Below are 25,638 nucleotides of genomic sequence, written 5' to 3' on the forward strand. Positions count from 1 at the left end.
ATTTGGTGAAAAGAAACAAACAAAAAAGGGGGGTGGGGTACCGTGAAAGTGTCAAGAGGCGGACGTGGCAACCAGTGGTGGGGTGGGCTGTCTTCCACAAGACAGCGCTACCTCAGGAAGACCAGAAAGGGGTCTCGCCTATTCTTCTGTGCTCTCCTCTGCCCACCTTTCGGGCTGAGTCTGGCGGCCGGGAACTCTGCTTCCCCTGTTTGGCGGAGCGGACTCGCTCGCTCCGAGGCGAAGTGGCGTCAGAGCCAGGCTTCAGCAGCCTGCGCGGCAAGGAATACCCTGTGTGGCCGCGGCTCTCGGGGAAGCCCTGGCTGTCCGCTTCCTCGCTCCACGCTGCCATTCGGGGCCCGCGCGTTCCCCGGGCAAATCGCGGCGCCCAGCAGGCGAGGAAACATGCCCGCTCCAGTCGCCCCCCCTTCCCTCAGGAGACGCGAAGCAAGTGACCGCCCGGAGCGCGGGCTCTCCGGGAGCCGCCTCTGCTGCCCCAGTCCTTGCGGTTCCCGCTTGCTCGGTAGGGATCTTTCCTGGGACTGGCTTTTCCCTCTTAGCCAGACATTGTGGAACCGCTTTCCTCCTCCTCCTCTTCTCCAAAAAGGCCTGTTGGAAAACTGCACAGAGCAGAAGCGGCAGCCAGGAGCCCACCATCTCTCCTCTCCCGCTCACTCTTGCCGGAGCAGAGCAGCCCTGGAACAGCCCTGGTGAGCCAAAGAGACGAAAGGCCCCGAGCGATAGGAAGGGGATCTCTGCCCTAGAGCGGGGGGGGGGGGAAGGAAAGGCCCGATCGCTTTGTGTTACCTGCCGTGAAACCAGTCCTTGCAGGCGTCGCACTCGATCATGAAGCGGGTTACGTCGTAGGGCAGCCAGGCAGCGGAAAGAAGCAGGCAGGCAGGGCGCGGAGGTACGGAGACCTGCCGATGTTTGGGGAGGTTTGGGGAGGTGCGCGCGCACCTCCCCAAACCTCCCCAAACTTTGGCAGGTCTCCAGACGGCGGCGGCTTGGGAGAGGTGCGCGCGCACCACTGCCCGTTCGAAGAGGTGCGCGCGCACCGGGCGGCTGGGAGCCGCAGGAGACGGCTCAAAGAGCCGCATGCGGCTCCGGAGCCGCGGGTTGCCGACCTGTGGACTAGCCAAACCCAAGTCCTGCAGCCGTTCTTCGTATGTTTTAGTGTCCAGGCCTTTGATCATTTTAGTTGCTCTTCTCTGAACTTTTTCTAAGACCTCAACACCTTATTTGTAGTATAGTGACCGAAATTGGTTGCAGTATTCCAGGTGTGGTCTTATTAAGTTTTATAAAATGGCACTAATACCTCACATAATCTTGATTCTATGCCTCTGTTTATACAACCCAAGATTGTATTAGGGTTATTAGATTATTAGATGTTATTAGATGTATTAAAGAAATGAGGATAAGCTGGATTCTCATAATTGTAGAGCCCTAAGATTTTTTTCAGATGTTCTTTTGGAAATAGGGGTGATGCAGAGAGACAGGGCTTGTCCCTTAAGAACACTCATCATCTCTGCATTTAAATGAGAACTCTGTCATATTCATTTGAAGGCACATGACTGGGGTAATGATAAAGCAGCACTTGGACAATTTTACTGTTGTGTAGACAAAGAAAATGGTATCTGGAACCATGTGCTCCCGCTTGGTGGTAATGGAAACTGTAGTTCAACCCAGTTGGAAGTCACATGAATTTTGTAATGAAATTTTGCTGATTAGATAGGTTTGTTGTTATAGCAATGGCTAGTGTAAGAGTCAGAAGTCAATGCTTTTCCCTTTCTTTTCCTCTTTGCCATACACTATTTTCTATTTTTCTTTCCCTCTACTATTTTCCCATTATTTTCATTTTTTTCTTTGTATTTCTGTATTTTATATTTTGATAAAATAATAAAAATGTGAAATCTCCAAGAAAACCAAAAACAAATCAGTTTTTTAATCCCAATTACAGATTGAAGAGGATAATGAACCTCATGCTATCAAAGAACAATTTCAGATATACTTTTTCATTTAGACATTACTCAGGTTGCAAGACTACATTTAATAATATTTTTTCACAGCTAAATGCTATAAGGCTGCTGCCTTATCATCTTGTTTTATGATACAGGTAGTCCTCAATTTATGACCACAATTGGGACCAGAATAAGTTGATGTTATTGTAAATCAAGCTGGTTCACTTTTTCCAAGGCCATTGTAATTTTGAACCATCATTAAGCAAATGGTCATAAGATGGGAACTATTTTACATCATTTTAACATACTTTGTTTATTGTTTCTATGTATCATTGGGGTTTTTCCTCTGTGGGGAATATAAGCAATAAAACAAATGTTGTCATGTGCAACTTTAATTAAATGTCAATCATTAACTGGCAGAAAGGTTGATGATCTAGTAACAATTTTGCTTGGCTAATCAATTTATGCAGCTGCTCAACTCAAACTGCAACTCTGGATAGCTAACAGGATTAAAACTAGCATAATGTCAAATAAAATAGAAGCAACAAATAGTAATTTTATAAATGAGACAGTCGAAGCCAGGGCATAAGAAAACTTCAGGGAATTAGTCCTGCGGTCTCCAGGAGTCAACACTATGAAGGAACATAAGTGAACAAACAAAGTAAATATGAAAAAATAGCTTATATACAATTACTTCTTGTAGGTTCCAGTAGTTTTATAGATGTAGTTTGAGTCTAGCCCTTGTGTTTTTACTACAAGTAGTCCTCACTTACTGACTACAGTTGGGACAGCAAGTCCATGCTAAATGATGTCATAAAACAAAGCATCCTGTGACTGCTCTGACTTATGACATCAGTTCTATCTGCAGTTCTAACAACTAAATTGAGTTGTTAGTATGATGTCATGTAAGTGCAACTTATGACTTCCTACCAGCTTCTCCATTGACATAGCTTCTCAGAAGCTGACTCTGAAGGTCATAAACAGCAATCTCAAAGGTGCTTTTCTTCAAAAAGCAACTGGACTGTTTTTTGAGGAAGAAGGCGTCGTTTTGCTTCTCATCCAAGAAGCTTCATCAGTTGTGACTGGCTTGTGGGGGGATGGAAGGATAGGTCATACACACACACCACCATTCAGTCACAACTGATGAAGCTCCTTGGATAACATCTTCTTCCTCCTCCAAAAACAGTCCAGTTGCCTTTTGGGGAAAAAGCACCTTTGAGAAAACTATGACCTGGATGACTGGGAATCTCCGTAGACATAAATAGCAGTCATGTGCCTGTGAGACACCATGAGAATCATAAACGTGTGCCAGTTGCCAAATGTCTGAGTTGCGATCATGTGACCATTGAGGTACTGGGACAACTGCAATTTTGAGGAGCAGTTTTGCAAATCTCTTTTTTTTCCAGTGCCGTCATAATTTTTAATGATAGCTGAACATCAGTCAATACGTAAGGGAAGACTACCTACAGTAAATTACCAGCCGGTACTGTTCTTTCTGTTTGGTTTTTCCATTTACTTCAGGCTCTTGCTCCCTCTTTTTGCAGCTCTTAATTCCAGGTCAAAATTAAGGAGCAAATGTTATTTTGTCTATGTGGTTGTATAAATGTTGCAATTAAAACAGCTGTGGAGTTTGCATTGGGCATGAATGTCTAACGATAGATCCCTTTATAAAAGGTCGCACACATTGAGATGGTTCTTTCAGATTTTTGTGCTCAGTGTTTAAAATAGTGGGGTTAACATAGTTGTGTGGTGACGCTCTTAAAGCCATCACGGCAGAGCTCTATTTTCCCATCATGAAATCATTCAAATGTATAATACTTCAGGGGTACTTTTTAAATCTCAGGATCAGCCTCAACTTTGCCTGTCACCCTCATTTAGGGGCTTCAGATTCTTAGAACGGTGCGGAGTAGCTTTGTTCTCCCTTCCATCATCCACTAATCCTGGGAGTGTTTTTTGTATAAAGAAAAAGTCATTGCCCATATTTGCATATACAGTAATGTGCAGTTGCCTCTGAGGTGATAGCTAGGTGTGGATTTAAAATTATAGTTAAATAGCTTGTGGTACAGAGAAAAAAAATATAAATTAAAGGTCTGACATTTCAGTGTTTCTTTTGGAATGCAAAACTTTACAAATGGTGCTTTTGCAACTTCTACATTACACTCATATGTATATTAAAATACACCAAAAACAGTATATAGGCGAAAGTTGTACATTCTTAACAATGTGCTGTTTGGGGACAAAGGAAGGAAATGCCTGTAAACAATAATAGAACCAGGTTCTGAAACTAGTTGCATTTTATTCATATAATTTTCAGAGCAACTTTACTAGAATTACAAAATTGGTAAATGTGCTTATAAGCATCAAACAAAACTACTAACTTGCATTGAGTCACATATCTATTAAGCAGTGAATACTTTCTCCATTATTTCTTCTAAATATTGTTACTCAGTGTCACAGCACTCAACTAATTGGGAGACTGATTCTCTGTGAAATGTTGGTGCACAGGGACAAGGTTGAATTCAAAGTAAAGCAAATTAAGGGTTTTCGTTTTCATGTATTTCTTGCATTTGTATTTGCATTTGCATCAAGAACTCAAAGCAACCGCCATATTATGCCATCTTCCAATTTTATCTCTGAAACTACTAGATTTAGATTTTTAGATTTTATTAGATTTATATACCGCCCTTTCCCGAAGGACTCAGGGCGGTTTACAGGGTATTTAAAATCAAACAGTATGAAATACAAAAGTTAAAAAAACAATTAAAAAAGATTAAATTATCCCTTAACTAAAAACCTCAGTTAAAAATTCTCAGCCTGGGCCAGAGAGCTCAAAGAGCCAGGTCTTCAGGTCCCGGCGGAATGAGCGTAGGTCAGGGGCAGTCCTGAGCTCCACGGGCAGCTGGTTCCAGAGGGCAGGCGCACCCACAGAAAAAGCCCTCTCCCTGGGTGTTATCCGCCGGCAATCTTTTACCGGCGGCACCCTGAGAAGACCCACCCTCTGCGAGTGCACTGGACGAAGGGAACTTGATGCTGGCAGCAGGTGTTCCCTCAAATAGAGAAAGTTCCCAAGTCATTCAGTGGATTTTCTACTGAATGGAGATTTGAATCTGTGTCATTTGAGTCCTAGTCCAGAGCTGTATATTAGTATTGTTTTGTTTGATATTAGTATTCAGAGTTATTCAGCCTTATGAATGAAACCATATTCATGAACAAAAAATATCCGTGGCTGTTTTTCTAAAAAATCAAACAAACCAGGGAGCTAGTTTCTTAAATTGATTTCTTTATAGTCTAACCAGGTCAACAAATTCCCAAACAAATCTCCGAAGAAAAGAAGTCCTGGGCATCTAGGAATTCCATAAAGAGTGTTATAGCCACATAAGTAGCTTGTATCTCCATGTATATAGCCAATTTCTGAACACTTCAAATATTGTTTTTTCACAGCAGTGCAGGAATTAACTAATGTAATGTAAATTCATCAGTAGTCACCATGTGTAATACCACCTTGTTTTTTAAAAATCATTCAGTTTATTATACAATAAAATAAGGTTATCAAAATATCAGAAATCATTTCTGATTAATTAACAATTAATTAACGTATCACCAGTGAATAGAGTTGCAAAACTAGATTGGGCAATCCAAGAGCAGTGCATCTTTGGTTATTTCTCCAACTCCTTCTTCTTGGGAAGCTTGTAGTAGGGCTACAGTGACAGAGGTCTCTGGAGGAAACAGATTATTTGGATCCATGGTGGCCAGGTTCAGACCTGGGCATGGGACAGAAACTGTGTTGGTGACCTGTGGCAAGATTTACTTAGAGGGAATGCAGCTAGCCTTATCCTACTGAATTGTTCTGCAGCATTCGGTAATGTTGACCAAAATATCTTCCTGGACTGGGAATTGGAAGTAATGTTTCCCAGTGGTTATTATCCTGCCTAAGTGAGTAGGTCCAAATGATGGTGGCAAGTGGGAAATGAGGAGACCTTCAGGTGTTTTGTTATGGCATGCTCAATCCTTTCTCATATTCACTTTAATGTCCACATAAAGCTATTGGGAGAGGGTATCCATCAATTTGGAGCGAAGAATTATCAATATGCTGATGTTACCCAGCCATACATCTACACCCAGGCCACAAGGGATGTGCCTTGGATGATCTAACCTGATACTTGGAGGCAGTCAGGATTTGAATGAGGAGAATCACACTTGACACAAGCAAGATAGGAATGCTATTAATTAGGGAACCTACGGTAACAGCGTTCCATGCGCCTTTGGTGTCTAGTCATGCCGGCCACATGACCACGGAGACGTCCTCGGACAAGCGCTGGCTCTTCGGCTTTGAAACGGAGATGAGCACCGGCCCCTAGAGTTGGAAACGACTAGCACGCATGTGCGGGGGAACCTTTACCTTTACTGATATGAGGACTAGACTATCTTTGATTTAAAATGAGAAACAAAGAAAATAAGAAGGACTAAGGAAAATGTAAGAAAGAAAATAGAAAAAGAAATAGAAAAGAAATAAAAGTTTCTTAAAAATGTCTTCCAATCTTTTTGATGGCAGTTATATTAGAATGGAACAGAATGGAATGGAACAGAACAGAACATAATTCTTTATTGACCAAGTGTGATCAGACACACAAGGAATTTGTTTCTGGTGCATAAGCTGATATTGTACCCTTTCTAAGGTTACATCATGGCTATTAAGAAAAAACAATTAAATATAATTTTATTGAGGAATTTTTTTAACAAGATCAAAAATATAAAACCAAAAAGGAAACAAAATAAGAAAGAATAGTGAACAAATAAGAAAGAAAATAGAAAAAAGAAATAGAAAAGAAAGAAAAGATTCTTTAAAAGTGGCTTCCAATCTTTTTGATGGTAGTTATCATTATATTGTACCTTCTCCCTCTAAAGTTACATTATGGCCCTAAGAAAAGTTCTAAAATCAATATTGCTGCAATATCTGTCTGTATTCGTCCATTTCAAAGAGAATAGATATATGCAAAATTTTAAGATGTTAAGATCAGTTCATCTGGAAAGAACTTAGAAAAAATATCTTTATTGGCTTTTTAAATCCCAGTGACAGTATTAGTAAGCATCTGTTGTGAATGCTTCCTCACTTTGTATGTTTCATCTCAACTTTGACCAAGCAAACTTCCTATGATTGTAATCAAGTCAAACCTGTTTTCTCCTTTTCCTCCCAAGCTTTGTGGTACTTGCTTTGAAGATATCCAATTTGCAGGCTTGAAATCCTTTCAGTGTTAAATCTAGATTTATGAAAGGGCAGCACTAATTAGCGTAAAGAATTGTAGAAACACGGAAATTATCTTATGCCAGTTAAACCATGCTAGTTCGATCTTGTCCAGTTCCTAACTGATAGTAATTCTCCAGGAATTCTAACAAGTCTTTGCTAACCCACTCTGGAATTGAAGTTGGAATCTTTTCTATGTAAGGTAGGGATAGACAGCCCAGTTCCCTCCAGATATTTTGGAACAGGTCCAACTGGCTTAATTACCATGCCATGAATTATGAGGGATACAGCTTAAAAATATTTATTCAGCATGGTACTGTATGATTCAAAGTATTATGGAAGAATGACATTTGTGTCCCACTAAATTTTTATTATTAAATTTATATGCTACCCATCTCACTATTGAAGAGACTCTTGAATAAAACCTGCACCTGAGAAATCTAAGTTCACATTCATTTTTTTAAAAGATTTAATTACAAAAGGAATGGGTATCTACTAGCCCCCAAAATGCAGCTTTGGCTTCCAGCTGCTTGTTATCTTTAGTCTCCATCCTAGTGCTATTAATCCCTCTGACCCAAAGAAGAAAGGAAGGCTTTTGGACTGCTTTGGGCAGGTAGCAGTGGAGAAACCAGGAAAAAGACATGAAAACGTTTCAATGGAGTGGGAATGAAGTGTGTGTGTGTGGGGGGGGGTGTTTACCCAATACACAAGAGCAGCATGTGGGTAATTGAAATGGCGAAGATCTCAATGTTTTTGGTGTAGAGTAAAAATGTGCACGTGTAAATTCATAAAGTGTTATAATTTCAGGAGTGGGGCTCTAATTCCCATCTCTGTTTTCTCAGATTCTTGGATAAATTACAGGTAGTCCTCGACTTAACAACGGTTTGTTTAATGACTGTTCAAAGTTACAGTGGCACTTGATAGGCGCTTTTGGCCCGTAACTGAGAATTTGTTTATTTTTTTTTCTTTGAAATTAATATGAAGAAGGACTGGGATTAAGAAAATCTATTCTGAGTAAAGCTTTTTTTTGTTTTTCTCTTTTTCTTTTTTACTTTATTTGTAATATTAATATTGTTTGTATTCATTTTACATGAGCTAGAGGGAGATAGAACTAATAGTTTATTGCTGATAACATAGGGGTGCTTATGTTTGTTTTTTGATTTTATACCCTGTATTTAGCTCTGGGAAGTCGGGGGGGGGGAGGAGGGAATGGGGGGAAGGGATAGGGAGGGTTGGGTGGGGGTGGGGGAGGGGGGGATTAAAGTTAAAATGTATTGTAAAACTTTTTAAATAAAAAAAAAGTTACAGTGGCACTGAAAATAATGACTCATGGCCATTTTTCACACTTATGCCCATTGCAGCATCCCCATAGTCATGTGATCAAAATTCAGATGCTTGGCAACTGACTCGTGTTTAGGATCGTTGCAATCTCCTGGGGTCACGTGATCACCTTTGGCGAACTTTTGACAAGCGAAGTCAACGGGGAATCCAAGTTCAAAACTCATTTAACAACTGTCTCATTTAGGAATAGAAAGCTTGCACGCAATTGTGGTTGTAAGTTAAGAACTACCTATATTATCATATAGTCTCGCCATTTCCCCTAAATTCTGCCATTTCCATTTATGAATGGAAACAGTTGATGGGTTTCTAATAGTTCTCCATAGTTCACTGGCACCCCACCCCCCAAAGATTAAAAATCCTTTAATCATCACAGGATATGGAAAAGCATTCTAGTTTAATTCAGTATTGGCTTTGCATTTTTTAAAAAGAGAGGCACTTGTTATTAGCGTGTGTTTTAAAAACAGTTACAGTGAAATAACAGTTAGAAATTTTCCATATGTAGGTAAAGTGAGAGAACAATTGAATTGTTTGTGTTTAAGTTTTAACTGTTTGTTATGAAGAAAATTTAAATAGTTGTCCAAACACATAACCAATCCTGAGGTAAAGCAGGAAACGGAATCCAAAATGGCTGCTGTTTTCCTGTGCTTTAATCATGAGAGCCATCCTTGGGGGCTGAAGTTCTAAAATAGTAGCAGTAGAAGAACAAGGATATTCTAATTCCTTAGACGTCACGGCATTTTTCTTCCCACTACCCCAGGAGTTTTGTTTTCATCAGTGGAATGCAATTACACTCATTCCATACTCAAGAAATTAAGTCATTTATATCTCTATTTGTTTATATTAGAATCCTGGTGGGAAGGAGCAAGTTGTGTGGGAAAATTGTTTTTTCCCTGCCCCCCCCCTTCCCCTATTGCAAAGTATAAAATTTGTGGAGTGAAAATGTAGGGCAGTTTCTTCCAACCTGGTGTTGTGGCTGCAAATTCAGAACACACAACTGGCATCTGAAGTTTGCCAGGTTGGGGAATGTAGGGCTAATGGCATTGCCATTGGAAACAAGAGTCCTGAGCAGGGCCCGACCCAAAGCAGTAACTTCTTGACATATTTTGGCTTAAATATGGCTATACATCTGTACCTCTTTCTAAGCGTACTGTAGTTCTTTGACCTTTAACTAGCTGTTTCAGAATGTGTTGTATTAGGGCTATACCCCGATGAACAGCTGGTTTTTTTATTTTCAAAATATCAGAGAAGCTTAATTTTTAAAAAAGAGGTTATTTTTAAAATCCTCATTAGACGTGACCTTTCAACTTAACATTTTTTTTAAGTTTTCCCCTTCTGTTTTCCAAAGATAAAATTTTCTCCATCGAATTTTTCAGCTATGGGACTTATTCTCTAGCTGCTTCAGCATTTTTTCCTTTCTTGAAACTTTTCCTTATGACATGGTAATAAATAACAGTTCAACTATTTTCACCTCTAGCTTTTTTTTATTTCATTTTTTTGCTTTTTCTTTTTAATAATAAGAAATGAAATTACTGCTAACGTTTGCATGCAATGCAATAAGAAAAAAAAGCCATTGGCAAGTCATTTAGCTTTGCTAATTGTGCGATACGCTTTTTGGAATAGGAGCTTACATCCTTCCAGTTTGCCAAGCTTATTGAACCCTCCCCCCCACCCCCCTCCTGTGTGTTACTCAGTTCTCATAATTTCAAGTTGGTATTTGTTGTTCAATAGATCTGAAGGCATCAGGCTGGACAGTTTTTCTAAGATAACAGTTTTACTGTGCAATTTACGTGCAGAATCCTTAAAAAAAATGTTACTGTTTTAATGAGGTGGTGTTCTTCTGAAACACTTTTCCTGGGTCTTAAGAAACCTTTTCCTTTCCTTTTTTTTATTGAAAAGTTTTACAATACATTTTTTTAAAAGACAAAACCCCTCCCCACCCCCTCCCCTCTCCCCAACCCTCCCCAACACCTCCCTCCCCTCCCCCTCCCCCCTCCCCGACTTCCCAGAGCTCAATATAAGGTATAAAAATACAAACAATCATAGTCTACCTTATGCAAACAACAATAAAATATTAAATCTATCGCACTTTAACTCTTATAAAATAACTACAAGCAATTTAAATATCACATCAATACTTATTCAAATGCTAGATGAAACTTTTTAGTCCCATATTTATTCTGGATATAATCAATCCATCTTCTCCACTCCACAATGTATCTCTGTTGCGACTGATCTTTCAAGTACGCTGAGATCTTTGCCATTTCCGCCAGATTGGAGACTTTTAAAGTCCATTCTTCTATAGTCGGCAGTTCTTCCTTCTTCCAATATTGCGCTACTAAATGTCTCGCTGCCGTAATTAAGTTCAACATCAGCTTAGTGTCCACAACAGTAGTATCCGTAATAATGCCCAGTAAAAACAGTGGAAACCCTTTCCTTTTCAAAGCATGATGATAGCCTGCCTGCCTCAGGTTTTGTAATTTGCTCCGATCTATAGACTCTGCGTAGCAGCATGTAACAGAGTGATAAAAATAAGAACATTCTAAGAAAGAAACAAAAAACAATACATATGTTAAAGAAGGGTGGGGGGAGAAATCCCCAACATGTACATACATGTTGAAAGTACAGCAGAGCACTATTTGTAGAGCAGCTGGATGGGATAAAAGAAGTCAATTTGCCAAATAGAGGTAATAACCAACGCTTCAAATTAAGCTTGCTAACTTAATAACCAGTGCAGGATCTTCAGCTGTAGTTTTACTCTGTACTGAATTCTGGGCCAGCTGAATTTAGAAGGACCCTCAGTTCGTGACCAGATCACAGACCGATTCTTTCGGAGGGAACAGAAACACTCTTGGCAAAAACTATTGAAGCCAGCATTGTTGAATAAGTATAATAACATATTCTCGGGAGGATTTATTATTATTATTTTGTTTTCAATCTTAGTATATTTGTAAGCAACTTTTCTTTTCAATAGTTCTGCAGCTGCTGACCCTGTTTCCTCAGCCAATAGACCTGAGGCCTATAGTTCCTTTGTCATCAGATGTCCAAGAATTCCAACACATAGAGCAGTCCTTGTTGACCCAGGCATTGACCAATCCAGTATGAGTTTCTGTAAATTACATCCATCTCACCATATTTTTTGTGAGAGAGACACTTTTCATCTGGCTGCTCAGATGAGCCCTGTCCAGAATGGTTGAACCTCTGGCATAGCTCTCATCTTCCTCAAGGCACACAAGCCCACAACCGTATCAAGGTGCCTCCTTGTGGGATGATGATGATAAAGGTTCAGACTTGGATTTGGCATTTTTATCCACCTATGGAGTCCTTCCCAAGGGCCTGGGATTAGCAGTTCCCAAGATCCTAGGATAGGCAAATGTCGTTTGATGGTGTTAAAGTTATCATTGCAGGATGTAACCTATTTCAAGTAAAGCTGCCTTTTGCAATTGATTGGTGGTGGTTTGCTTTCAAGTGGTGCTCCAGATCTATTGGGATTGCCCAAAGGTGGCTGTTACTATTGGTACTAACTCCTCCTGTAAAATGTTTTAGGCTGAGAGAAAACAAATGGCTCCAGGATATCCAGCCATCTTTCACCCCTAAAGAGAGTGTAGCATTGATAGTCTCTTGATTTCTAGTCCTACACCCTAACTCAGGGGTAGGCAACCTTGGCTCTTTTATGACTTGTGGATTCCAACTCCCAGATTTCCTGAGTCAGCATGGCTGGTTCAGGAATTCTGAGTATTGAAGTCCACAATTCATAAAAGAGCCAAGGTTGCCTACCCCTGGCCCTAACTACTACACAAGGTTAGCTGTCAGTTTAATTTAATCTGAATTTAATCTATATATGTTAACTGAATAGGGACGCAGTGGCTCAGTGGGTTAGGACACTGAGCTTGTCAATCGGAAGGTCGGCAGTTTGGCGGGTCGAATCCCGAGTGCCGCGTAACAGAGTGAGCGCCTGTTACTTGTCCCAGCTTCTGCCAACCTAGCAGTTTGAAAGCACGTAAAAATGCAAGTAGAAAAATAGGGACCACTACGGTGGGAAGGTAACAGCGCTCCGTGCGCCTTTGGCGTCTAGTCATGCTGGCCACATGACCATGGAGACGTCCTCGGACAAGCGCTGGCTCTTCGGCTTTGAAACGGAGATGAGCACCGGCCTCTAGAGTTGGAAACGACTAGCACGCATGTGCGGGGGAACCTTTACCTTTACCTTTACCTTTACCTTATGTTAACTGAGTGGTTAAAACATTCAACACTGTGAGAGATATTTAACTCTTGAATTAAACAAATTGAAACATTTACCTGTGACAGTGAAAATAACTAGAACCACTATACTATAAGTGGACCTATTGCTAATATATTTTGTAGGAATATTTGCAATGTTCACCTATTAAAACTACTTTCTTACTTTGTTACAGACCTATATCGGGAGTGTGGTAATATCAATAAATCCGTACAGATTGCTCCCAATTTATTCAGCAGACAAAGTAGAAGAATACAGAAACAGAAACTTCTATGAACTCAGGCCTCACATGTAAGTATAAGGCTGAAGCTTTCCATCCATCCTCTTCTTTAAACAACATAGGTTATAGATAGAAACAGCTGTTTCCTGTAAGAAGGATAATGTGTGTGATCTATTGTGCCTTTGATGAGGACTTAGAATATGGTATATTTGCAGCTTGTTCCCCCCCCCCAAGGGAGGAAATCTGGATACTTACTCAATTAAAGTTTTAGAATGTGTTTTTATAGTTGAAGAAAGTTATTTTTCAGTAATATCTCCCCAGATAAAAAGAGCAATACTGGGCATATTTTACATGCCTTTGTGGTTGTTATTCATTTCCTTTATATTTTTTTCATTACTAATTTTATCCTTTTTTATTCTATGTAACCCCTGGAGAAAACAGTACTTTTATAGTAGTCATATTTTCCTACCCTGCAAGTAGCATGGAGTAGAACTGGGCAGCTAAACAGGTGTTACAGGTAGACACAAATATGTAGCTTTAGATCATTTTCCTCAATAAGTGAATAAATAAGTCTAATGTTTTTCTTGTTCTCTTTATCTAGTTTTAGGACTTGTGCGGAGAACAGGTCATGTCTTATATTTATATAGAAATATTGAAAAGGCTTCACAAACTTTTAAGCTTCATTGTAAATATACAGTTAGTTAACTTTACTCATAACCAGTTTTCCAGTGAGCTGTGACAAGTAAAAACCTTCTGCTTTGAGAACAATTACTTGTAAACTGTACCATCTAGATGTGGACCAGAGAGAGGCTTGGATCTCCATTTATGTAGCGGGAAAATTATTGTTGTTAACTTCCTCTTCAGCTGCAGCTGTCTGCATAATATATCCTAGCATTTTTCGAGGAGCAGATAAAAAAATATACCAGGAAGTGGTGGGGGTATAGTAGGAAAGCTCTATTCTGTAAGGGCGACAGACAGGAAATCCATACATTTAAGCCAACATACGAAAATCAAATCCACTGTCTTTATTTTTGTGAAAGACAAGTACAGAATAACACCCAGTAGTATAAAATAGAGTATACCCACATAGGCATATCAGCCAGCCAGCTAGCTGTACACTTTGTATATGAAGTAGAAGAATTCAATTACATTTAGAGTAACAGAATCATGAATTTCTAAACATACTACCGGTAATTGTAAATTAAATTGATCAGTGTGACGGAAATTTGTTTAAAATGTGAGGTGATCAACACTAACTCCATACCAACATAAACGGGCAATGTAATAAAAATGAGTTCAGCAATTTAGTGGTCTCAATTATTATTTTGCCATTTGCGCAGACCTTAGCTTAAATGCAATACCTTTGTATTTCTCTTTTAGGACTGCAGCTGACATATCTGGAGGAATAGCGATTCTGATTTATTTATTTTTTTTATTGAAAAGTTTTAGAATACATTTTGTCTTTAACAATCCCCCCCTCCCCCCACCCCTACCTATCCCTCCCTACCCCTCCCCACCATTCCCCCCTCTTCCCCCCCCCCGACTTCCCAGAGCTAAGTACAAGGTATAAAAAACAAAGAACAATCATAAACCTCCATATGCTAACAACAATAAACTCTTAAATCTATCACTCTCTAGCTCATATAGGATAACTACAAACAATATTAATATTACTTATATATATAAAAAAAGAAAAAAAAAAGAAAGGAAGACTTATTCAAATGCTAAATGAAACTTTTTAGTCCCATATTTGTTCTGGATATAATCAATCCATTTTTCCACTCCATAATATAACGTTCTTGCGAATGATCTTTCAAGTAAGCCGAGATCTTTGCCATTTCCGCCAGGTCAGAAACCTTTAGAGTCCATTCTTCTATAGTCGGCAGATCCTCCTTCTTCCAATATTGACCTATTAAAAGTCTTGCTGCTGTAATTAAGTTCAACATCAACTTAGTGTCCACAACAGTAGCATCTGTAATTATGCCCAACAAAAACAATTGCGGGCAAAACTTTATCCTTTGCTTGAAGATCTTCTGCATATTCCACCAAATTTTTATCCAAAAAGCCTTAACCTTTTTGCAGGTCCACCATATGTGAAAATATGTTGCATCTTCGCCACCACACCTCCAACATTTTGGCTGATAGTTCGGATACATACTTGCAAGCTTTTTAGGATCTAGATGCCATCTATAAAACATTTTATAGAAGTTCTCTCTTAGGTTTTGAGCTTGTGTAAATTTAACGTTCCTCACCCAGATCTTTTCCCACGTGTCCATTGTAATAACTTCTTGGATATTCTGGGCCCATTTTATCATACAATCCTTAACAAGTTCTGTTTCTGAATCAATTTCTATCAATGTAAGATATATCCGTTTGATATGTGGTGGACCCTGATTTCTAATTTGCTTTATCAAATTTTCATCAGTCATTGCAAAACCAATTTTCTGATCTTCTTTCCACCTGGCCCGTAACTGAGTATATTGAAACCAAGTTTGAACAATCTTCTCATCTCGCAAGAGGTTGTATGACTTTAAACACCAGACATTTCTTTCCAAGCTTAAAATCTCCTTATACGTAATCACATCATGTTTGAAACCAACATTTATGTTTTCTATTGCGTGTTTTGGAATTGCCCACAACGGCATCTTGTAATCTAACTTATGTCTATACTTCTTCCAAACTCTCAACAATGCCTGTCTTAAAATATGCACTTTAAACACATTATCTACCTTCTTATCATACAACAAATATGCATGCCAGCCAAATAACAAGTCATGGCCCTCAAGATTTAATAATCTCTCTTGTGTCAAATTAATCCAGTCACTTATTCCTGATTTAATTTTATATAACCGATATTTTCTACTGTGTACAAAATTAACTAAGGGAGGTTTGTTTCTACAAGTAATTCTTCTTTAGAAGGAATGTGGCTCCTTTGCTCTCTCCACATTTGGGGCAGCCTCTCCTCCTCCTTTTTTAGCAGCTGTCCACCTCATTGTGAATTTCATGGAGAAGCCTTTTATGGACACATTTGGCAGATGGAGAAGTAGGAATCATAATAATGGGAAAAGTCTTTTGGATAAGCTGCCTTTCTCTTAAACTACTTAGCATCTAAGCCTTTGTTTTTTTCATTCATTTGGTTTGCATCCTACCTTTTTTTCTTAAATTGCTATTCAAGTTGGCTAGCAGTGGATAAAACAGAGGAGACAAAAGGTTTAAATGGCTCGATATAAATTAACGCTACCATAAGCTTTATTAAAAGTGTGGCAGGAGAGGGTCCAAGAAGACTCCAGAGGAAGGGGAATGGATAAGCTGGGAGTGATCTTTGCATGCTAGAGAACTTAACCTTTCATGCAAAGCACCTCTCTAACTTCAGGATGAGTGTAATGTAAGAATTTTTTTTTATTCAAAATAACTGTCTATGGAGATTCTCAGTCATCCAGGTCATGGCTGTCCCAAAAGTGCTTTTTTCAAAAGGCAACTGGACTTTAGTTTTTCCTTGGAGACCCTTCGCTTCTCATCTAGGAAGCTTCCTCAGTTCAGTTATTCAAAATAACTGTCATACAATAGTACCAGTGTTTTGTGATTGATAATGAGAGGCAATAGATGTGAGTCAAGAAATTTATGTTCCTAAATCCTGTTAGAATTTATGAATATAAGCTCCCAGTTATAATTTTCATTTCAGTGGGGTTTAAGGCAGTCTCATAAAGCCAAAAGCTAATAGTAATCTTCCTCAACATGGTGTCTACCAGACATGTTAGACTACAGCTCCTACCTGTCCTAAGCTATAGGTGGTAGAAGATGTACTGTAGAATATGTTGATTTGGAGAATGCAGGGCTTGCATTTTTGTACTGACTTCTGCCATGAACAGCATGGAAAAATAGAACATTAACCATTCAACAGGATGGTAAAAATAACTACATTTTAATAAGACAATGGAAAGAAATGAGGAATAATTTCTCTTCCTCCATGACCAATGCAAAATCAAGAAGCTAATACAGAAAAAGAGAGCCTGCCTAAAAATAAACTCTTTCCTTAAAAGCACTTACTTTATGGTTCTTAGACAAATGTTAAATTGAGGGCTGACACAGATATGGAATTCTGAAATTGGAATCCTAAAGATGCTTTTTCACGAGGCAACTGGACTTTCTTGTTTTTCTTTGAAAATGTTTTGCTTCTCATCCAGCTCTGAAGAAGCTTCTTGGATGAGAAGCAAAATGTCTTCAAAGAAAAACAAGAAAGTCCAGTTGCCTCGTGAAAAAGCATCTTCGGGATAACTATGACCTGGATGACTGAGAATCTCTATAGACATCTGAAATTGGAATGGACCACAAGGATCATTAATCCAATCCTTTGGAGGCAAACCCTGCTTTAGGGCTGGCACTCCAGCTTTTCTTAAAAACCTTTTGCGATGAGAACCCACAACCTTCCTAGGTTGACTTTTCCACTGTTATATAGGTCTTTCTGTCATGAAGCTTTTCTTTGTACCAATGAAGAAGAATATTTGTAGCTCAGGGTTGAAATGAGGGGTCTTTGGTGCTCTCTGAGCTTCCTTGTTTTCTTGCAGACGTTTCATTACCCTAACTAGGTAACATCATCAGTGCTAGTCTGATGATGTTACCTAGTTAGGGTAATGAAACGTCTGCAAGGAAACTAGCAAGCAAGCCAAACAAGCAAGCAAGCAAGCTCAGAGAGCACCAAGGACCTTTCAGCTTTTCTTTGTGTTTAAATCAGATCTAGATAGCTGCAATGTATACAGATAGTCCTCATTCCTGTGGCAATGGAATATGGTTCCCCACAGCAGCCTCTCATATACCTGAACACTGATATATTGTCTCCACTCAGCCTTCTTTTCTCCCGATTGAACATCCAAGGTTCCTGGAACGTATTCTCCCAGTACATGTCCTCCAGTCCCTGTGTAATCTTTGTAGGGGGTCTGAATGCTCTCTGTATCAGTATTCTTCAGGAAATGTGGTGCCCGAAATTATGCATAACACTCAAGATGCGGTCTTGCCAATACCAAGGAATAATAGCTTCACATCTCTTTGATGCAGGGCTTAATTCTAATGCAGTCCAGAAGAGCATTAGCCCTTCTGGCAGCTGTCTCACACTACTGATTCCTGTTAGCATGTTGTCAATAAGTGTATCAACATCCTTCTCCGCTATAGCGCTTCCAAGCCATGAATCCTTCATCTTGTATGTGGGCCTTGTATTTTTCTTCCCTAGCTTTACTTTGTACAGTGAGTATAATGCTAGAATTGTATGCCTCTTTGTTTGCTTTCTCTGTGTAAGCTGTTTTCTACTGTGGATGTCTGCATTCCAACTAACATTGTGTGAGTAAGCTTTTTTCTTCTGTCCCTCACCCTTCAATCCTCAGAAGCACATTTTGGAATTATAGCCGGACACTGAGGGTAGAATGTAGTTAATTTAAATAGCAAATTTGTTCAGAGCAAAACTACTACCGGTAAGTACAAGGTGTAATTTGTAGAATAAGAATTTGAATCCATTTGATGGGGCAGTGGTATATTAAGCCACTTGATTCAAAAATAAGAATAAAAGTGGAGAACTTTAAATCAAAAGAAATCAGAAAGGTTTTACCTGAAAATAACATTTTCATATTTAGACTTGTCCTGTGCTCTTTCTACATATAACATATATAGCTGAGGAAGGTTTTTTCTTACACTCTGAGGAAATCAATGTGGTTATTATTACAAATGTGGGGCTGGCTTTGCACTGGAAAAAATGAGGGGAAAAAGGCTGTTTCCCGCCTTTTCCCCCTTTTCCACAGCACAAAGCAAGCCCCATACAGCACAGAAGCACAGCAAACAAGAGCGTTTGAGACTGGTCTGACCACTTTAACTTGCTTTGTCCTTTTTGTTTTCTTTTTCACTGCACAAAGCCAGCCCCATAAGGCCTGGCAGCCAGGCCAGGCATGTCTCATCAGCAGAGGGAGCAAGGAGATGGCAGTGAAGGTCAGCTGGGGTAGTGGAGCACAGAGCAACAGGAGGCCAAAATAACATATACGGTAGATAGGAGGGGAGATAGGAAGGTGTGGGGAGTTGCTGTGCCCCTATGATCACAAATGCAGGTGGCCTGAATTTTGATTGTTTGTCCATGGGGCGCTTCAGAGGCTCTAACTTAGAGCATGAGTCATGAGTTCAGTGCTTCAGATGGTCACTGAACAAATGGTCTTAAGTTGAGGATAGCCTAGAGTTTCTAGAAAAGCCTCGGTACAAAAGCTTTCCATTGGTTAAAGGTTCTACAACTTAGGAAAATCTGCAGAAAGTACTGTTGCTTTTCTGCCTCGCCTGCTTTTCTAGCCTCTGGCTTCATTGCAAAACCCAATATTTTTCTGGTTAATTAGCAGCCCATACTCAGCCAAAGTTGTTATCTGTGCCCAAAACAACGTCGGTTAAAACTTTTCCATCTAGTTATTTATATGGGACTTAGACTTTCTGTCAGTAACTGATGATCCTGAAAGAAGACATTTTATTAAAGATTAGTCCACTAACTCAGCAGAAAAATGATTTCATCCAGTATTTTTATTTATTTATTTATTTATTTTTGTTTTTAATCCCATTTATATCCCGCCCTTCTCCGAAGACTCAGGGCGGCTTACAATTTAAAGCACAAACCAATGTGCTTAGAAATAGCCTTCATTCTATGTATATGCCTGCTTATTAACCCCCTCCCAAGTGGCATTATTACAAAGTCAGCTTATTGCCCCCAACAATCTGGGTCCTCATTTTACCTACCTCGGAAGGATGGAAGGCTGAGTCAACCTTGAGCCTGGTGGGACTCGAACCTGCACTAATTGCAGGCAGCTGGTGTTACTTAAGGAGGCATTAGCCCACTGCTCCACCAAGGCTCCAGTAGCTGGATGTTCCAAATGTTTCTAAGAAAGTGCAATTTTATAAAGTGTTTGTATGATTGAGAAAGAGCTTTTTACATTTTTAGTCAGACTTTACTGTGAACATGCAAATAATTCTGATTGGCATAATCACACATTCTCTCTGGTGCACATTCAGGCAAATTTTCATATAGTATGGTTTCAGGCAGTTAATAAAGGCTTGAAGAAACCCCTACTGTCTTAAGAAGCAAACTATGAGCTGGTTCCATGTTTTGTAAGAAAGAATAGTTCTTTATTAATTTCTGAAACCTGGACTACATTCTAGTTAGGTTTTTAGAATAACCCTCTTTTACATTTACATTTACATTCCCAAATCTAGTTCCCCCCGAAGATATTAAGTTTCCCATAATTTCTCAGTTGGCATAATAATCATACTGGTTGGAAACTGAAGTTTAACACTTATGGAGGATATCAAGCTGAGGAAGAGTTTCGAAATCCATTTTCTGATACTTTCTCTTCCATGGATTTATAGATGAATTCAGTCCATTGTAAGAAGTTAAAAATGAAAAAGGAGTCTACCCCAAAGGGTTAAAATATCTAGAAATAAGCAATATACTACTTAGTTAAATATTCTCTGTATTTATCATCTAAAGGCAAACTGAAATCTTTTGCTAGCGCACTGATCATTCTCCTTCTCTTATGCTAATTAACCCTAATGTCTTATTATTTTTGAGGTCCCTAACTGCAATTCAGTACAGCTGTCAATTCCTTTCACTGAAAATGTGCCATTTATATTGCCTTACATCTTAATCCCCCCACTCCCTTTTCAGAGGGGAAAGCATACAAATGGTATCCATCTGCTGCTATAAGTGCCTTTTGCCATAAATTAAAGAAACAGTAAGTGGAGTAGCAAGAAATCCATACAGCAGTTATTTCTTGATAAATCAGGAGGTTAGAGACTGCTCCTTCCCCCATCCTTTTGTGATTGCACCTGCCCTTTGTAACAGCATCTTCTGGAAATCCACACGGACCCCGCCTTCAAACAGACTTTAAAATCCTGGTTCTTCCCCCCACCCCCCAGGATGTTTCAGGCAGATCCCTTTAGCTATAAATAATTTATTATCATTCTTTCAGGCAATTGCTGTGTTCTGAGATATATATATATACATACGAAATATATATATATATATATATATATATATATATATATATATATATATATATATATATATATATATATATATATATATATATATATATGTATATTTTCTGAGGTTGGCTGTTCCATTGGCTGTTAGATTCCAAAGAAACACGATTACCAACTTAATCCGAAGAGAGACACCCACAAAAACCCAAGACAGAGAACAAGAAAATGGCAAAGCCCTCCTCCCATACTTAAAAGGGACCACAGACAGAATCAGCAAGGTCCTCCAAAAACACAACATCAAAACAGCATTCTACACAGACAGAAAAATATCCACCATCCTAAGAAACCCCAAGGACATAATTGGGTTAGAAAACCAAGGAGTATACGAAATCCCATGCACCACCTGCCCCACCACATACATCGGACAGACCAACAGAAGAATAAGTGCACGCATTGAAGAGCACAAAAACTCACTCAGAAAGGGAAAACAAACTTCATCCCTGGTCCAACACTTTGAAGCCACGGGACATGAAATTGATTTTAAAAAAACCCAAAACTATCGCCAAAATTGAACATTTTAACAACAGAATAATCAGAGAAGCCATTGAGATAGAAAAACGCCCCCACAGCATGAATAAACGAGATGATACCTCTCGCCTACCAGCCATTTGGAAACCCGCCTTGATTGACAGACGAGGCCCAACCACCAAGAATGATACCAGACCCAAACTCATGATAACATCACATGACATCACCACCACACAACCATTCAAAAAGCAAATCCGAACCCACAATGATAACGAGGCACAACCACAAAACAGAAACCTAACTACAGCTGCAACATCAGCCACTTTAAACCCCTCCAAACCACACAATAAGCAAACTGACACCCACTATAAAAACATGGCACCACCACAAACACGAAGCCGAACAAAAGCAGCACAACTCACCAGCTCAGGTCTGGAGCTGGCAGCTGAGACCAGCCCATCCACTCAGAACACACCCCCACCCAATCAGAACACACCCACCATTCAAAACACACTCCCACCCAATCAGAACACACTTGGTCCCCCACCCAATCAGAGCACACCTCCACCCACAGAACACACCCCCTCTGGCAGTTTAAAAAAGAGGAACAAACAGCCACATGCTTCTCCCAGAAGAAGGAAGCTAAAGCCACCAGCCTGATGATGACGGATGGGATTCCGTCGAAACGTTGCGCCTACACCTTTAGTTCTACGCGGGGAAAAACCCGAAAAACCAAGGATCCATATATATATATATATATATATATATATATATATATATATATATATATATATATATATATATATATATATATGGATCTTTGGTTATTCGGGTTTTTCCCCGCGTAGAACTAAAGGTGTAGGGGCGACGTTTCGACGGAATCCCATATATAATGTTTTATATATATATAATGTTTTTTTTAATCTTGGGAAGCTGCCTAGAGTTGTTTTGGAGTCAGATAGCCTGGACGTTGGTCAATCAGATAACTACAGTTTCATAAGGCAGCAAAGATTTTATTGAATAGTCTTTAGCAAAGTGGCTCGCTGAAATTGCTTTTGCTTTTTGTTTCTGAATCAAAGAAGAGGCATTAGTCATTCTTTCATTTACGGTGTGTGTGTGTGTGTGTGTGTGTAGTAATATTTTATTAGTTTTCTAGTTTTACAATTAAGTATTTTAAAAGCAATGTGGTCACTGGGTTAATCAATAGTTCATTAACATACATAAATCTTTAGTATAAATCTCAAATTACCACATCAAATATTTCCTCTCTTTTCCCCTTAATATCTACTATCTCATATTAGGCTAATACAGTTCTTATTATTAACTAAGTAAAACATCTTTATTACATTCATCAATAATTTTTAGCTTATACATATCTTAATTGTGTTTGCATTCGATCCTTAAATACAGTCAATGTCCTGTTATTGCTTTTTCCCAAGCTTTATTTTCCCATCAATATTCAAATTAACATTTGGTATTTATAATTTCCAAACTTTAGGTAGCCAAAGTTTCCCTTATCTGAACTTCTTTTTCCCCTTTTCATAACAAAATCTAACGTTCTAAATACACATCTTATCTATTTGAATATAGTCTTGTTCTGTTTTCTAAAAGTTACCTATTTTCCACCATATTAAACAATCTAATTAATAATACAGTATCCCCTCTAATAAATCACAACCATTATATGTATTACCTGGGTTAACCAATAAATCAGTAATACACATACATTTTTTTCATTTAGGTCTAATTTTTAAAAGCTCAAATACTCCCTCTCTTTTTCTGGTAACATCTATTATCTCATAATAGGCAAACAGAATTCTTATTTTCAACTGATTTCCAAATATTTTATATTAGGTGACCAAAATTTCCCTTATTATTCAATTATGTTACTTTATTTTCTAAAAATTATCTATTTTCCACCATATTCAACCCTCTAATTAGTAATATGAAATCCCCTCTAATAAATCAAAACCCTTATTTTCTTCAGCCTTACTCTGGCTCTCTTCCTTTGCCAACTAACTTTCCATGTCAATGGTTTTGAATCTTCAAATAGTTCTCCCTCTATTATTATATATATTTTTTGGAATAAGAAAGAACATTTGGTTGCAGTTTTTTTGGAAGAACTAGCCCATTTGTATTTATTAGATCGCCTCCTATTACTCCAATTTCCCACAATTGTCTTGATAGACTTATCTTCCCTTCAATCTGTTCTTCTTCCTTTCCCTCAAATTTATCCTGATTTTTGTAAAAAGTCTTTTCCATTTTCAGTGTTGTCACTCCTTGTTCTGATTTTTCCATTGGCTGGATCTGTTGATCAATTGAGTCCTCTGTCTTAGTGTTTAGTTGTTTCACTTCTCCTGTTATTTTCTGCTTTGTTAGTTCTTTGGTTGTAGTCAAGATCTGGGTTTGTATATTTAAGCTGGCATCTTGTTCCTTTATGTTGTATCTTATTTTGTCACAAGCTGAAAGAATGGTTTCGTGTATTGATATCAACGTGGAAAGGATTTATAAAAAATTTTTTTTGAAGTGAAACAGCCAGTTGCACCAAGACAGGTTAACTTATTTTTCCATGTCCAACTATTCAGGTGAGGTGATGCCTCAGAATCGGCTTACTATTTCTGTTTGATACTTGGATTTGTTTTGATTTGCATTTACTATATTTGTTACCAATCCAGTCATATGACCCTGAGTAATTTATACGTGCAACACAATCACATTTTTTTTTAAAAAAACACCCTTTTATTCTGTGAACCTTTGATTTATTTGGGAACACAACAGTTTGAAACACATTGTTGCCAATCAATTAATGACAAGACCAGCTGAAAATGGGTAGGGATATCACATATCTGGAGGGAGTCTGGTTGGGGAAGGTTGATGTAGAACACGGGTGTCAAATTCGCCACGTCACGTGACAAAAATGTAAAGTTGCTTTCATTCTCAGATGGAGTCCTGCTCAGAGGTCACTCTGCGTAAGTCTTGCCGTTGACCAGTTATCTTAAGGCTGAAAGTCTGCAGCAGTTATAACATGTTATACATATGTTAAATCCAGTATACAATATGTCAGGGTAGGGTTTATGTGTTTGTAAAGGTCACTAGTGTAGGTTCTGTGAGGGGAAAAATGCTACTGGAAAAGAATCAGAATGTTGATACTCATGGTGTTCATGGTGTTTTACAGCAGCGGCACCAACCTTTTGGGCACCCAGGACCAGTTCTGCAGAAAACAAAAATTCCATGGACGTGTGTGTGTGTGTGTGGTTTCGCATGCTACCTAGATCTCGTACATGTGCAGATGAAGCTTCACTTACTTGCGTGGCCCAGTTCCCAATGGGCTGCAGATTGATACTGGTCTGCAACCCACGGGTTGGGACCCCTGTTCTACAGTGTATATTAAAATAACTCCAAGCACATTAAAGATCACAAAACCTTTATTTTTTATAAATCTAGTTAAATGTTACCTTCTTAGGGATTTGAGAATTATTTCTTAGCCTACTGAGGGGAGCAGGTTAGGAAGTAAATGCAGGTTAACAATTTCAGCTATGCAGCCATACTTGGACAATAGTTGTGATCTGACTTGTTGGTTGCTACCACCCTTTGTGCTTGTACAATCTGAGACTTATTCTATACAGAAATAGTGAGCAGATTGAATTGCAAAAGAAGCATTATGGGAGAAAAGAGTCAGCAAAGTGATGGAGAAAGCTAATCTTCATTATGTGGAGATGGGCACCTCTCCACTTTCAGCAAGGCAGTAAAAGCTTATGAAAAGAGTGATCTTGCATAACAATTCTAAATTAGAAGTAATTATGTAGAGTCCTTTTATGCAACACCTGTGCTCTGTGCTATGATGATTTCTACTTTTCATTATTTGATTCTTTATTTTCCCCCTCTACATTGCTTAGTCCATTTCAGTTTTTAACTTTGACTTTGTGGATATAGAGCTTTAAACATTAAAAGGCATCCTTGTACATGCTTAGCCTATCCATGCTTATTTTAGGAACAAAAAGAGCATCTAAAACATTCTTTGCTGAAGTTTTATTTTAAAACTTTGTACATTGGGTTTTGTGCACTTTTTAAAAAAATAAATTATCTTAAATTTTTAGAACAAAGCTTCCAGTTCATC

At 38.8% G+C, this 25,638-nt stretch overlaps 2 protein-coding genes across 4 annotated transcripts in view; both read left to right on the plus strand.

Moving 5' to 3' along the window:
* GLS (glutaminase) overlaps positions 1 to 25,638 on the plus strand; it is a 348,826-nt gene that overhangs the window by 250,783 nt on the left and 72,405 nt on the right. The gene's annotated exons all lie outside the window — the stretch shown is intronic.
* Positions 1 to 25,638, plus strand: part of MYO1B (myosin IB) — a 148,339-nt gene that overhangs the window by 39,132 nt on the left and 83,569 nt on the right. For all 3 annotated transcript variants that reach the window (XM_081322267.1, XM_081322265.1, XM_081322266.1), the window contains exon 3: positions 12,954 to 13,069. In XM_081322267.1, coding sequence (XP_081178393.1) covers positions 12,954 to 13,069 — 116 coding nt within the window. The remainder of the gene's footprint in view (positions 1 to 12,953; positions 13,070 to 25,638) is intronic.

This window comes from Vipera berus (genome assembly GCF_964194415.1).
Source record: "Vipera berus genome assembly, chromosome: 1".
In the NCBI taxonomy this organism is placed as follows: Eukaryota; Metazoa; Chordata; class Lepidosauria; order Squamata; family Viperidae; genus Vipera; species Vipera berus.